This window comes from Cavenderia fasciculata (genome assembly GCF_000203815.1).
Source record: "Cavenderia fasciculata unplaced genomic scaffold Scf_Dfasci-F-a-11f03.f1-5, whole genome shotgun sequence".
In the NCBI taxonomy this organism is placed as follows: Eukaryota; Evosea; class Eumycetozoa; order Acytosteliales; family Cavenderiaceae; genus Cavenderia; species Cavenderia fasciculata.
Window position 1 is genome coordinate 476,330 of NW_004457718.1, and position 16,207 is coordinate 492,536.

The following is a 16,207-nucleotide window of genomic DNA, read 5'->3' on the forward strand; positions in this document are numbered from 1 at the left end:
TAATTATACAAATAAATCAATAAATAAATAAATAATTAAGTTAATAAACAATGATTCAATAATTCGATGAACACGCATGTCTTGTCTTGTCTTTTTTGGTTTTTTTTTTTGAGAAACAAGAAGGGTACATCCTTTCTTTTTTTTTTTTTTTTTTATTTATGTTGTTGATTCAAAACTTTCTATTATCCTTATATCTATCTCTCTCTATATCTCTACATATTCGATCAAATATATAATATTGTCTATATCTGCGGCCGTAATAATATTATTTACTTTTTTACTTTTCATTTCATTTTCTCTTTAACCTTGGGTTTATTGAGTTGGACTGTTGGTACCGGTCATTGGTTCCGTATAATTTCCAGGGAATAGTCCAGTTGTAGTTTGATTGTTTCTAGTGACTGAACCCAACCACCAACCAGTTTCGTGGTCTTGAGTGATGACCGAGATGATCTCATCTTTATAAAACTCCAAGTCTCCCTCTTGCTCAGAGATGCAGTCCCAGACAGCACGAACCAATCGTTTGTTGGGAGGAGGTGGTGGTATTCTTCGAGAGAGGGGGCGTTTCATGGGTTGTGGTTGTTGTGGTTGACCACCGCCACTATAGTCGACACCACTGTCAAACGCGTTGGTGGCCATCGTGTATGGCGACCCACTGTCTGCAGAGGAAGGAGGTGTATTAACAGGTGAGACAGTGCGCATCGGCCCGCCCTTGGTAGGAGTTCCAATATTAGATGATGTAGGTGTAGAGGTGGAAACAGGTGGACGAATAGGAGGAGACGTGGTATTGGACGATGACGACGATGTAGAAGATGTAATGGTAGTGGTGGCGGTAGTTGTAGTGGTCATTGAAGCGGGAACTGACATTCTGTCGCCCTTGTTTGGTGTAGGTGGAAGTGGATGGCTTGGTGGAGCCGGTGTTGAGTGTATTCTTGGTCGCGTATTATTATTTTGATTATTGTTAGTATTATTATTCGTAGTATTATTATTATTTGGATTATTATTTGGATTATTATTATTATTTGTAGGTGGAGTACCAGATGGATTAGAAAATGAATTGGTTGGTGGTGAAGAAGTAGATATATGTATGTTATTGCCATGTAGGTTATTCATGCTGCCACCTCCAGTGGACTTGATAGCAGGCACACTCGTGTGTCTATTAAGTGGTGGTTTATCTTGACCAAATCCAGATGCAGATGATAATGATGTTGTATGTGATTTTGTAAATGGTGTGTATCCTCCCTAAATCAAATAAAAATCATATTAGTACTTTTGAAAAGAGATAGATATATGTCAATATCAATTCTAAAGACTTACAGAACTATTTCGATGTCGTAGATACTTTGCTATACTATCTGGTATATCATCTGTAAAGGCAATTCTACATTTAAAGCAATACTTTGCTTCCTTTTCATACTCTGTTTGACATTCTGGACAAGTAATCATTTTTTAATTAATCTCTCTCTTTGTTTTCTAAAAATATATGATGATGTTCAAAATGAGAGTAGGTTAGAATATATATATATATATATAGATAGACAACAGTTTCTTCTTGAACAGTAGTACTTACTTGTAGTCTAACAATATATCTATTTATCTATATATATACAATATCACAAGACTTTTACGCTCTATAATACAACAACAATGTAGTGATGGTGATGTCTGACAATACCAATACAGTAACTTGTTTCTTTCTCTCTTTACCAACTCTTTACAATCTCTTTCTCTTCTCTTTCACTTTCTTTCTTTCTCTTTCTCTTCTTTCGTGTTGACAGTTTGAACTATTGAAACAAGCTTTGAATGATGATGATAATAATAATCATCCCACACCCAACTCCAATATTATCATCAAAAAATTATTTTATTTTAAATTTAATTTAAAATTGCGCTCACCAGCTAGTCTGCAACTTCACAAGTGTCCACTTTCTTTCTGCTTCGACGACTACTACTACGTATTTAGACTGATGTGATGATATCATCATAATCATCTTCTTCTCTTTGGATATGAACTATCACCTTCACCTCCACACTATTCTTCATACCTCCAAGTGTTCTCATCTCTTGATCAACCATCAAGATCAAAGATCAATAATAATGACAAAATGATGCACCTCACTCTTTCTTATTTTCTTTCTTTCTTTCTCTCTCTCTCTCTCAAACTCTCAACTACTTGTATCCTTTGAACTAAGACTATATATTTAAAAGATGATGATGATGATGATGCCCATTCCATTTTATGTATTCTCATCCAACAATACACATTAACAAAAATAAAGGGGGTTGTTGTGTAAAATGTGTAGGATACTTTTAAAAACAAGTAAGTATAATACTATTTAATATTATTATTATTATTATTATTATACATGAATAACTAATACATATATATTTATATATATTACAACAATTGTTAGAAATGTGAATTGGAAGATGAATTGGATGGATTGGATGACAAATGGAATTATAAATGACTTAATAGTATTATTATTATTTATTATTGTGGAAACTATTTAAATGATGAAATTACCATTACTATTTATATTATTAATAATAGAAGTTACTTTATCATTACCACCAACAAACCAAAAACATGGTATTAATAATAATCATAGATTGATAGTAATTTCAATCGATGGATTTAGATGGGATTATTTAAATAGAAATATTACTCCTAATTTAAACAAGATTCATTCTGGTGTTAATAGTTGCCGTGCATCTTATTTATCACCTCAATTCCCTTCAAAAACATTTCCTGTATGTTCATAAAACAAAACAACTTAAAATCAGTTTATAATAATATTCTCTCATTTGTTTAGAATCATTTTACATTGGCAACAGGGTTATACCCAGAAAGTCATGGAATCATTAGTAATGAAATGATTGATCCAAAATCGAAAAGGAAGAAGTTTTCGTATGCTACAGACTCTGTATACGACGCTCAATGGATTACAGGTGAACCTATTTGGGTTACAGCCATTAAACATAATCTTAAAGCTGCATGTTGTCTTTGGCCAGGTTGTGTTGTCCCTATTCAAGGTATTCTACCAAATCCTATCATTTCTCCTGTATGCAATTTTAAAAAACAAATTAATAATTAATCATTTGATTTACTAATATGCCATTTTTGATTGATTGGGATAGTATAAAAATACAAAATCACCATTAGTATTGGACCAAGTATTTAAATGGCAGGTACAGGATAACCCAGACTTGACAATGGCGTATTTGTCAGAGGTGGATACTGCCAGTCATAAATTTGGAGTAGATTCAACCGAGACACTACAAGCTATAAAAGATGTGGATCGAGCCATCGGACAATTTATGGAGAATATGACAAAGAGTGGATTGATTGATACGACCAACCTGATCATTCTATCGGATCATGGAATGACCAATGTAAAACATACAATTGATATAACTAAATACATTGATATGTCTAAAGTATTTATGAGTGGATCTCCAACACCTATCCTATCACTCTATCCACTTCCACATGTTGATGGACCATCTGATTCTCTTTATACTGGACTTACAGTAGACGAGATATACAATGCTCTACACGGTAAACATCCAAACCTACAAATCTATAGAAAGGAGGATGTACCCAAACACTACCATTTTAGTCTGCACTCCAATACTGCTATCTCACCAATAGTGGGTATTGCAGATTTAGGGTATTCCATCTTTACAGGAACCGTACTGCCAGTTGAAAAGGGTACTCATGGATACGACCCATCCTATCCAGATATGAAAGGTATCCTTATTGCCAGTGGCCCAAATATCAAATCTCAATCAAAACCATTCGACTGTGAAAACACAGATCTATTCAATGTCTACACTACTCTTTTAAATATACCATCCAATTCTCCACACCTACCAAAAACAAATAGTACTACTTATTTAAAAGATTTAATTCTCCAAAAGTAAAAAGTAAAAAGTAAAAGTAAATTAAATAAATAAATAAATAATCCAGTTCCACATTCAGGATGTTCCAGGGTGGAAATATAACAATAAACAATAAACAATAAATAATAATAATAAATAATAATAATAATATAATAATGATATATGATATACCATTTTCTGTTCTTTTCTTTTCTTTTTAATCTGGAGATAGTTGTTTTTGGTTTATGTTACTGTGAAGTTATTTATTAGACCTAAGTTTATATTAAATCCTTTTACATCTTCATGGCTTCACCCTTCTTCTTCTTCTCTCCACCGAGTTCGAAACGCTTGCAACGCTTGAGGACGGTTTGCTTCTTTCTACCGCAACCACATTCCATACGGAGGACGATCTTCTTGGTGGTCTTGGCCTAAATGTTATCATGAGATTGATGATTTGATGATAGGGTATAGTATGGATGAAAATGATGAATTAGATACTATGTCTAGACTACAAACCAACTATATTTTCTATAACTATATTTTGTTGATAACATACCTTCTTGTGGAAGACTGGCTTCTTTTGACCACCGAAACCCTTTTGCTTACGATCGTAACGTCTCTTACCTTGGGCCATCAAGGATGGTTTACCGGCCTTGTATTGGGTTACCTTGTGTTGGGTGTGCTTGTTGCACTTGACACAGTGGGTCTTACGGGCTTTTGGGATATTGACCTACATAATAGATAGAGTATGGGTGAAGGATTAGATAAATGTACTAAGAGTGCTGTTGAGAAGATGAATAGAGATAGATAGAGCAAGTGATATACTGATTCGCTGTCTGATCTCAATTCTATTCTATTCTACTTCTCTATTTCCAAATGTATGCTATGCTATGATAAGTACCATTTTGACACAGTTTAACAGTGATGAGAGACAAGAAACTGAATAAGCAGAGAAGCCGATATCGTTCAGCTGCGCAGAGCCAAGAGAGCGCAGAGGGATTCAGCTCGATTTCTGAATTTCTTTTTTTTTTCAAATTTAAATTTTGCTCTTTTTTCTTTCAAACCGACAAAATTTTTTGCCCCATATCATTTGGTTTGATTGAGCATACTGTGAACAACCCACCAAAGCAACAAGAGTAAATAAGAAAGAATGAAGTGTACTCAGTGAAATTGGATGAGGTTGTCAGTGCAGCGATGGACAAGAGAGAAAAGGAAATACAGATATTGAAAGAAGAGAATGACAAATTAAAAAAGCAGCAAATTCAACGGTCATCTCTATGATAGCAAACTCATACATACATACACTTGATGCAGCATTGGATTACTATTTACAACACGTTTTAATGCCAGAGATCAACAAGAAAATCAAAAATGGAGTTTATCGGATGAGTATTTTTTGAAATTGAGACGAGGAATACATATGGTTCGACTTGTTGATAGACTTCTCCATTTTTGATTTTCTTGTTGAACTCTGTGTAAATTTGGTCAAGCTTGCTGCAATGATACCCGAAAATAGAGACCGTGTTTCCCATCCCTCAGTGGACAGAGAGTTCTTCAAGTAGTGAAGCAGCCAATCAAAGACAAAATCGGAAGCAGAGACCAAAGCACGAAGTGTAAACTATTGGGTAATAATATAATATAATAAATAATTGTGAAATAGAATCGATTTGGTTCACGGCTGTCTCTGATTTCATTCGATGTGAGCCTGTGAACTTGTGAGTGAGTGATGATATCATCACATTATAGATAGACCCATATTATATAATTAGACAGGGGACATGTTATAATTATAACGGTTACTTTGAGACTCACCACACCAACTTGGGTTTTCGAGAATGATCCCTCCCCCTGTTTTGCACCACATTATATTGACTCTCGGCTCCATCCAATCACCCAATTTTTTGAATTTTTTTCTTTTAATTTAAATGAGCTGTGTACTCTCTATATTTTGAACGAACCCCTCCTTGCACCAACCTAACGTCTTTAATTTACACATCGCAGCTCCAACATTGTCGATATCTCTTTTTATATAATATAATAATAATATTTATTTATTTATAATTTAATGTAAGTTTCTCTCTTCTCTTCTCATCCATCATAATTATCTTTATCTATCTGATCACCCCCAAAGTGATCACATACACGCAATGCATGCATTGTTGTTGTTGTGTTTGGTTTGGTTGTAGATTGTGTGTGGGTGGTGTTGGTGGTGGTGGTGGTGTGATTTATTTGTTTCTTTAGATGCATATACACACAATCAATGATATATAGGCTGCATTCCGTTCGTTGTTCATTCTATCATCTCTCTCTCTCCCTACCCTACCCTCACACTATACACCATCTAAATGTTTACCTTCACAACCAACAACAACAACAACAACAATGAACACCTATGATTCACAACACTCTCTCATATGTTGTTGAATTTTGAAATATAAGAGAGAGAGAGAGAGAGTAGGGGGGGAGTAGAGGAGAGTAGAGACTATCAACTGGGTGCTTGCAACAACAACAAATGTTTTTTACAGCAAGCAGACCCCACCCCCTCTACTCTATAAAACAAACAAATCAATGAGAGCAAAGAAGGATGAAAAGTATTTTTTAATTTTTTTTTAATTAAAAAAAGACCACTCTGCTATGCTCTGTCTCTCTCATCTTTTTGGGGTAGTTATAGTAGTAGTAGTAATCTAACCTATTCATTCTCAATCATATTCATTCACTTACCCCTTCCTCACATCACACATTTCATTTCATTCTCTCATTCACTGTTCCTACTTGTTGTTGCTTCTATTACTTATATTAATTATTTAATTATTACATACAATATATAATATAGATTCAATAGTTCAACTATACCTATATCTTTTTTCATCTCGATTCTTCTACGCAAATTCAACTTCTTACAAGTAAAAACATACATACATACATACATACTACATATACATACAGATAACAGATAGATAGATAACAAAAATGGTCGATACATCTGATCTCCTCCCAAAAACCCCAAGATACTTAAAAGTCCCATTAATTATACTCAATGCAGTCCTTTGGGTATGTATACATCATATACGATGACAACAACAACAACAACAACAATCGATTATAAGTAGTAGTCAGTAGTAGTCAGTCTAACAATCATTACTTAATATGATCATATTATTTATAGGTATTGGGTATTATTTTAATTTCACTTGGTGGATATGCTAGTTCTAAATTATCAAATCTCAAGGAACTTATTAATATTTCGTTGCCAGTTGGTATTATTGTGATTGGTGTCTTTTTCGTGATTCTCACAATTGTAGGTTGCGTTGTCGCCTACAAGGAGAAACTCGTTGGTTTGGTCGTCTACACTGTATTCATGTTGATTCTTTTGGTCTGTTTGATTGGTGTCGGTGGTGGTGCTTTTACCTACCGTAACGACGCCGAGACTCCACTCCTCAAGGCTTGGAACCTTGCCACCCACTCTGAAAAGGGTCTCATGGAAGACTATTTCGTGTGTTGTGGTTGGTCTGCCGAGGTCATTACCACCAGCAAGAATGTCAGTGGTATCTATGACCCATGTCTCACCTATGCCCCCGAAAACGACCCAACTCCAACAGTCCGTAACTCCACATACGGTCCAGATTATGCCTGGTGCGGTGAGACTATTGTCGACTTTGTCCAAAAGAACCTCTACATTGCCGGTGCTGCTGGTCTCTCGATCGGTATCATTGAATTCATTGCCATGCTCTTTGCCCTCTTCTTGATTGTCCGTATTTGCAACAGTCCAAGATCAAAGTCATACGATTAATTCGTCCGCTGACACACAAAAGTCCCCATCCCAAAAAACAAGCAATCAATCTAAACAATCAAAAAGAGTAAAGTAGTAAAACAAAATAACCAAATCAAAATAATACGTATAACAAATAACAAATAACAAATAACAAACTACTATGTTTTACAAACAATACAATTTTAATTGTCGATTTTCAAAATAATAATAATACAATTATAAATAATAATAATAAATAAAAATGTTTTAAATAAAAATAATATAATATATAATTATAAATCAACTACATAGTTTGCAAAGTAGAGTAGTTATCCATGCCATAAAGTAGTTTAATTTGTTTATACTTACTATTCTATTGATTTTCCCAATGTCGTGTTTGGGATAAGGAAATAATAAAAAATCAGATGTTTGATGATCATTCATTTCATTCATTTCATTTCAGTCATAGACTAGGTATATAGTTGTAATATATATATATTTGTTTAGTTTAATTGTAGAGTATAATAAATAATAATAATAAATAATAATAATGTCGGGAGGAGAACAAAAGTTAACATGGGAATTACTAGAGAAATGGACAGGAGATAAACTACAAAAGATGGTTGGGTGTCAACCCGATGATATAGTACAACATGTATTCTCATTGGAGAGTGTTAGAGACATTGAAAACTATCTATCTGATCTACTCGGTAACACAAGACAATCAAAACAATTTGTTGAAACATTCTTAAAGAAAATGAATTCTCTACCCAAGAGAACAAAGGTAAAAAGAGATATGATAGATAATAGTATAGAGTATATGAATATATGATATTAACAAATCAATTCTATTGTTCTATATAGAAAAAACAATCACTTGCACATACAATACAAGTTAAACAAGGACAACAAGGACAAGGACAAGGACAAAAGGGAAACAAACAAAAAGTAAAGATATCATCATTTTCAGAGATACAAATTGATGGTACTATAGGAGATACATGTGAATGTCAAGCTACCAAACACAAGTTGATTGGAAACTGTTTGAATTGTGGAAAGGTGATTTGCGAGCATGAGGGTAACGGACCATGCAAATTTTGTGGAACTGCTCTCAACTCCAAGATTGATCATTCCAAACCGATTGTCATGTCTGACAAGGAGACAGCTGCCATTCAATACAAGGATCGTATCTTGGGCTACCAAAAACATGGTGTTCAACGTACCATTGTCTATGACGACCAAGAAGATTATTTCTCCAATGCCAACAACAAGTGGATATCGGCCGACGAACGAAAAACCATTCAACTCCAAGAGCAAGAATACAATGACAAGATGGAAAAGGAAAAGAAAACAATTAGAATTCAATTGGATTTTGTCAATGGTCGTATTCTACCTGCCACAACTCCCATCGCTCCACCAAAGATTGAAAAGTTAAATTTAACAAATCAATCAAATATAGAGAAAAATAATAATAGTAATCAAAACTCGGTTGAATCTTTGAAATTAAAAGATGGTGATCAAGTAGTAAAGAATATGCATTATGTAACTGAACATCGTAGACATATTCCAAAATCAAAACAACAACAACAACCAAAAGGAGGAGTACAATCTAAACAAAGTTCAGTCGTACAACAATACTATGGTATAGAAGACGATGGATTCATCTTGAATAATAATCAAGAAAATGAAAATCAATTTAAATTTAAAGGTATTATTGAAGGTTTATGGTTTAATAATTTTCATCAACAACAACAACAACAAAATAATCAAAATAACCAACCTAATCAACTGAATCAAATTAATTGTAAATTACCAAATTCAAATATTTATAATAATTATTTAAAGACATTGGGAGAAAAGAATAATAATTATTTTATTATTGGACCTGATCAGTATCATCAGGATACTGTCTTTTCATTGACATCGACCGTTCCAAAGAGTACGTTGGAGTTTGTAAAGTCGTTGGTTGACCAATCCACCAAATTCAAAGTAATGATCAATGTTGCACTGCAGATACCAATGGATTTTGTATTTTCAGCTAGCGATTCAGTTTCAACACTGAAAAAGAGAATAGAGAGTTATTGTAGTGTTGGAGTCAGTCAGTTTACATTGGTTCTACCGTATGGTTTCAATGACACTTTTACAACCATTCCTACATCTGTTCAATGTGCAGACTACAATACTGCCAAGACCTATGCTTCATGCCAGGTGACAACGATCAATCAAGTGTTGCAAGAGCTTAGTGGCAAGGTCAAAGACATGTTGGTGTGTCCTAGTTACTTCCAAGTTGATTTGGCCAAAGCTCCAACACGACAACACATTGAGTATTGGAGAGAGCTGATTAGAGGTCTAGACACTAGATGCACATTGGCCATCTCAACACCAAGTGGTCGTTGTGACAATTACATCCTCTCCAAACTCTCCAATCTGTTTGATAAACGTCAAATTGTGATTATCGAAAAGTTCCCCTACCGTTCACGTGTCGACAAGAATACTGTCTTGCTCGATGCCTACCAACCACTCTTTTCAGACAATGATCGTCGGTTGGCAGGTGTCTTGGCCACACCGTACAACCATAGTTTCCTCCTAGACCGTTTGGATCTTTTAATCCCTTTGACCACCTTTTCACAGTACCTTCATTCGCCACACAGCTATCAAGACGAGTTGACCATGAGAGCCAATCTCGCCGAGATGATGATGAATGACTCTTTGGCCGAAGATTTTGCAGACGTTATCATTTCACTCTCCAATGGTGTCCTCGATACTATGCTACTCGATATTAGCACATCGATCGATGACCGTGGTCGTGTATTCATCTCCAATCTAGTTCAAAAGGCTCAAAATGTCCTCACATTCTTTTCATCCAGTAGTCTAGAATTATCAAAATCCATTCAAAATATTATTAATATTTTATTACGTATTTTAAATAAAAATAAATAATCAAAGTAATATAATATAATAAATATAATATAATATGTAATGTGCAATAGGTGACAGAAACCCCATAAAGAGTTGAAGGAATTGGTTTGTTATTCAAACATTTGGATCCAATTGCTTAAAAGTTAGAACCAAATATATATAGGTATATTATAGTATTTCCAATTTAATATATATACCTTTCTTCCCCTGTGTCAGTAAAAAACATAATTATCTTATGTAGTACAGAGTCGTGCGAGTACAATAGATATTATTATTATCTGGATAGATATCTATTATTTGGACAAAATAATGAACCTGGTGATTGGCTGTGAACGAACGTCACGTGGTCGTTTAATGGGGGGATGGATATTATACAACAATAGCAAGATAGATTGATTAATCGGCCAATTGTTAGAATAGAATCTATCAAAGAATATCTCTCGGGATTGATCATGAATGGTTGTCATGGTGTGTGGATAGAATGTTCTTTCACTATTGCACCACCACAAAGAGATAGATAAATAACCATGTATTCTAGGTATAATGTATGGTTATACATTACCACATTGATATTATTATTAGTATCATCATATCCTAACTATGTTCAGTCACAACTTGACCAAGCTGAATGTATGTATTATAAGCAAACAACCCCTTCATAGACTTTTTGAAAATCATTTTATAAAAATAACCTAACACCATCATACTTCTTCATCTTCATCTTAATCTTTACTTTATCAATAACTCTATAGTGGATTCTGCAATATGGGTAATCAAGCAGTATGTATATCTCTTACTCGATAACAGCACTAAAGCAATAGTGATTTATTAATTAAATACTTTCAATATATAGGTATAAACTTGATGTTCCTTTAGATCAAAATCTATGTGATGGTGTTACCTTTTATTGTATTGGTAACCATGTCTTTGAGATGTATGTGATGTATACTATAGATATCTATCTAACCCATATACTTATACTTACTTACCTTTTATGTTATTAGTAATATAAAGTATCCAGCCTTTTCAATTGATCACGGACCTCCCGACACTACAGTATTGACCTTCCCAGAGTTGTATTCCTTCTCTGTTGAAAGATCAGCTGATCCCTCTCAAGTGGCACTTCCAGAGCACGATATTATTGTTGATCTTATAACTTGTTGTCCTAAACTTGGTATTGTCAAGTATGATAAGATAAAGATAAAGAAAAGAAAGAAAAGAATGACACAAGACGAACAAGTGAAAGAAATCTAATCTATGTTTGTTATTTATTTATAGTTTTACAGATGATCCAACTGTTCAATCTTTAGGTGCTAGTTTTTCATTGTTACCAGAGACTTTGTTGTATGCCAGTTTTATAATGTCGGGTGCTCAAACCATTACTTTACAAAGTCATGCAAATATGACACAATTGACGATATTTGGATCAGAGTCACTCACTGACTTTATCATTCCATCGACTGTTTCAATGCCAGAAATGACAATATTGAATTTTGGAGTTCGACCAACTAGTCCTGGAAGTATGCCTCTATTACAAACTGTTGGTAATCTAACAGTACCTTCATTCCCAAAATTATATTCACTGTATGTTGTTGTTGTTGTTGTTGTTAGACACATTTAAATTATAAGATCGATATCGTGATTAACATGATTTTTTTCTATTTCTATTTATTAGTAAATTGAATTTCCCTCCACAAACATCACCTCTTCAGCTCTATTTTGATGTACCTGTTATGGGATTATTAGAATTTACAGCACCTACCTTTGCAACTGTGAATTTCATCAATTCCATCTTTTCTTTAATTATTTTGTATGTACATATTAACGATTATATATTGATCCATGATCACATCTAACACCTGTACATAATTAATTTACAAACATTTGTATTTACAGGAAATACATTGGAGGTGGAATAACCTTTATTCCTTCACTTGGTGAAATCAACACACTTTTGTCAATGTATGTAATAATAATTATTATGATTATGTTTTATTATTATTTGTGTTAAAACAAGAAAACTAATTGTTACTTTAGAACTGCAACAGATTATAATCCTATTGTCCAAGATACATATCCATTTGTAAAGTTCCCATCAATTCTCGTATTGGCAGAGTTTTCAACTGGAACTTTAAATACTGTTCCAAATGTTACAGTACCTCCAAGTCTTGTTAAATTGTATGTTTTATTATTTTGAAAAATATATATTAATTTTATTAACAAAACATACATTACTTTTTAGGGATTTAAATTCAAATCAAATTCAAGGAGATATGGATTTTGATAATATTTTAAAAAATACAACTGGTGCTTTGGAATTAATACTTAGTAATAATACTCAATTATCAGGACCACTAGACCACGAAGTTGCATTGTGTCGTTTAAAAAGGTTATATTTGGATTTAACAGCTGTGACAACTGTACCTGCTTGCTTTTGGTGTTATTTTGATCAAAACGTGTTGACTATACCGGCAGCTGTATCACAACCATCAGGCTTTTCATGTGTGTTGTCGGTTGACAATACAACAATCTACACGGTATTCCAAAGGGGTATTGTGACAGGGTCGTCTTTGGGATGGGGGTCAAATGTAGGTGGAATCACAGTTACACCAATCATTCCAAATGAAAAGATGGAAGTATACATTCCAACCGTCCCATCATCAGGTGCACCACAACCATACACTGTACAATTTAGTGATACTCAATCAACCTACACTATTCAATTCAATGTTGTAGAGGTTGGATTCATTCCAGCCACTACTTCACTTTCACAGTACCCCAATCAAACTGCTCTTCTTGCAGTCACATTTTCATCGGTCAATAGTTATTTCGCGCACTATGCACAACTCAATGGAACCTCATCAACAAACTCTAATCCTATTGCCAATGGATACTCATTTCAAATTCCAATTTCGCAACCCAGTCTTTATACACCAATGGTTTATAATGATCATTATAGTGTATACCTATCATCTATTAATTTAGTTCATTGTAAGCTTATAAATAATCTAATAATAATAATATCAATATATAGCTGTATTAATTATTAATTTCTATTTAGATTATCCAAAAGTTAGTCAATTAACTGTTGGACAAGGTGGAGTTGCAGGATCAACCATTAATATTATTGGAAACTTTGGACCATTCCAAGATAGTATCAATATCGTTGTGTTTAATAATGGGACACAGAGTCAATCCAACTATTCACCATGTACACCCACATTGTTTGCAAGTGGTACTATCAAATGTGTACTTGATCAATCTATTGCACCAGGTCTTGTCACATTCAACATTACAGTTGATGGATACTTGGTACAACACCAAGTTACATTGGAATCATTACAACAAGAATGTGAAATTGAAACAAATCATTGTCATGGTAATGGTCAATGTTCAATATTTGGTGATTGTATTTGTAATATTAATCAAGGAAGTTATTATAATGATTGTTTATATCGTATGTTTAAATATAAATAATATATAATATAATATAATATAATATAAATAATATAATCAATCTTTATTATTTACATTTTAGCATATCCATTTATTACAAGTGGAGTTGTAAATGATGCTGATGGTGAACAAAAATCAATTAGTTTGTATGGTGATTTTGGACCATTGGAAGAATACACAAATGCAACGGTCACTTTTAATAATACAATTAGTTGTATTGTGGCTATTGGTTCATCTGGTCATTATAACCTCGACTGTTTATTAGATGAATCACCAACTTCATTTGGATATGTCTCTGTTCAATTAAACCTAGATGGTCTATTGTATAAAAGTGATAGAGTATTCCAATTTATTGATCCTTCATCCCCAGGTGGTTCAACTTCAACTGCTACCACCTCAGGTTCATCATCCTCTTCTACTGCCACCCCAACATCTTCACCAACATCTTCTTCTTCAACCGGTGTAACAACCAACACTGCCACCACAACTACCACAGGTTCATCTTCCCCAACATCTTCTTCTTCAACCTCTGGAGGAGGTGGAGGTGGTGGAACTCCAAAAGAGCTATGTCAAAAAAGAACACAAAATTGTTATGGACATGGTGAATGTGATGATAATGGAGTATGTCAATGTGAAGAGAAATATAATCCTGTTGATCATTGTGCAACTAAGTGTATGTAGTTATTTAATTTATTTGGATTTTTTGATTATTAACTTTGTAATTTATTTATTTTAGTTGTTGATAATTCAACATTTACACCAAATACAACATCACCATCATCAAAGATTGAAGTTGATGGAGTTGAATTTGAATTTGAAATTATTGCTATTCAAGAAATTGGAATTGATAATGATGAGATTGTCAAGGAGTTGTTTACAGTTGATTGGTTGTCAAATATTAGCAAACCAAATAGTACAATGATAAATGCAGCGTATGAGTTGGTTATTTCCAATACTAGTCGTCTTGCAGATACCAAAGTAAATGTTAATATTACATTCTCTACGTTACCAAGAACTGTAGTGTTTGGTGATCAACAACTCATAACCAATCCAAATTCTATCAAGATGTCAGTATCCATCACAGATTGGAGATTTTCAACTAATATCGGTACACTTAGATTGGTACTTAAAACAACAATCAATAATCAACAATCGATGAAATATGATTGTAAAGAGACTAATGTGGATTCATTTGACTATGATGATATTGGTGATGTCCAGTATCTAAGAGTTATCAAAGACGGTGTTCAATTCAATGGTAGATTCATTGATTTTGCATTGGCAAATGGTAGATCAACTTATTCAAAAACATTTGTTATCAATCAAACTGAAATCATTGATAGTGGTGATCAATCAGTAGCAATGATTGGTATAACTCTACCACAATGTCAAGAGTGTATTCTCGATCCTGATTTCACACCATTATTGGTTGTCAATGACAAAAATGACGATTGTGATGGTTCGAGTAACACTTGGAAGATTATCGTTGGAGTTGTTATTGGTGGTATTGCATTAATCGCCATCATCATAGGTGCAGTAATGTACACTAGAAAGAGAATGGAATTCAAAAAACATAACAAGATTATGCAAGCCAAATTAAGAGCACTTGGTTAAACCCAAAACAAAAACAAAAACAAACCCAAACAAACAAACAAATATAATTATTACAAACACAATATTGTGTTGTATTATTTTTCATCATTAATAATAAAATACAAACATACAAACAAAAGAGTTACTAGTATATTCTTTTCTTAAAAGATCTTTGTGAAGTTGAAATTTCCAAATATTCCAGCTCAACTCGGGGTCTTGAGAATATTTGCATTGATTGCTATTAGAGAATTAGGTTTAATTTCCACAAATGATGTTGATGATGTAATCACTGTCCTTTTATCAATTGCCAAAGATACATTTGTATTGTTTACTTGTAGAGGTGGTGATGTTGGTCGTCAACCAAAGTTACAACAATTGAAATCAATGCATATTAACAAATCTAAAAAATACATTCATTTTGTTTGTGTATGTATATGTAGTAATAATACATATGTAGTAATATAATAATAATAATTCTGCTGGAAATGTTAATTAACATATTTTTTTTATTAATTTAGAATGAAAAATTTAGAGTATTTGCAAATTTAACAAATAGTTTTAGTTGAAGCAGTTGCTGCAAGAAGAGGAAAAGAAGAGGAAGATGTA

General features: G+C 33.4%; 5 protein-coding genes across 5 annotated transcripts; 3 read left to right on the forward strand and 2 right to left on the reverse strand.

The window, feature by feature from the left end:
• Window positions 1–312: 312 nt before the first annotated feature.
• DFA_00167 (uncharacterized protein) lies at window positions 313–1,443 on the reverse strand (the record flags this gene model as incomplete). The annotated part of the gene is made up of 2 exons (XM_004357826.1): window positions 313–1,239; window positions 1,315–1,443. 2 exons carry the CDS (start codon window positions 1,441–1,443, stop codon window positions 313–315), a joined length of 1,056 nt encoding a protein of 351 aa, XP_004357883.1.
• An 849-nt stretch (window positions 1,444–2,292) lies between these two features.
• On the forward strand, window positions 2,293–3,924 carry DFA_00168 (type I phosphodiesterase/nucleotide pyrophosphatase family protein; the record flags this gene model as incomplete). Its single annotated transcript, XM_004357827.1, has 4 exons — window positions 2,293–2,317; window positions 2,552–2,751; window positions 2,814–3,062; window positions 3,190–3,924. The coding sequence occupies 4 exons, from the start codon at window positions 2,293–2,295 to the stop codon at window positions 3,922–3,924; spliced, it is 1,209 nt and encodes a 402-aa protein (XP_004357884.1).
• A 251-nt stretch (window positions 3,925–4,175) lies between these two features.
• rpl36a (S60 ribosomal protein L36a) lies at window positions 4,176–6,039 on the reverse strand (the record flags this gene model as incomplete). Its single annotated transcript, XM_004357828.1, has 5 exons — window positions 4,176–4,310; window positions 4,439–4,612; window positions 5,465–5,500; window positions 5,875–5,901; window positions 6,025–6,039. The coding sequence occupies 5 exons, from the start codon at window positions 6,037–6,039 to the stop codon at window positions 4,176–4,178; spliced, it is 387 nt and encodes a 128-aa protein (XP_004357885.1).
• Window positions 6,040–6,852: 813 nt separating this feature from the next.
• tspA (tetraspanin family protein) lies at window positions 6,853–7,672 on the forward strand (the record flags this gene model as incomplete). The annotated part of the gene is made up of 2 exons (XM_004357829.1): window positions 6,853–6,933; window positions 7,049–7,672. 2 exons carry the CDS (start codon window positions 6,853–6,855, stop codon window positions 7,670–7,672), a joined length of 705 nt encoding a protein of 234 aa, XP_004357886.1.
• A 511-nt stretch (window positions 7,673–8,183) lies between these two features.
• Window positions 8,184–16,167, forward strand: DFA_00171 (uncharacterized protein; the record flags this gene model as incomplete). Its single annotated transcript, XM_004357830.1, has 17 exons — window positions 8,184–8,417; window positions 8,498–10,550; window positions 11,135–11,182; window positions 11,305–11,332; window positions 11,406–11,486; window positions 11,557–11,736; window positions 11,831–12,136; window positions 12,228–12,362; window positions 12,449–12,514; window positions 12,590–12,730; window positions 12,795–13,510; window positions 13,614–14,009; window positions 14,091–14,681; window positions 14,745–15,377; window positions 15,402–15,617; window positions 15,804–16,027; window positions 16,120–16,167. 17 exons carry the CDS (start codon window positions 8,184–8,186, stop codon window positions 16,165–16,167), a joined length of 6,096 nt encoding a protein of 2,031 aa, XP_004357887.1.
• Window positions 16,168–16,207: the final 40 nt, after the last annotated feature.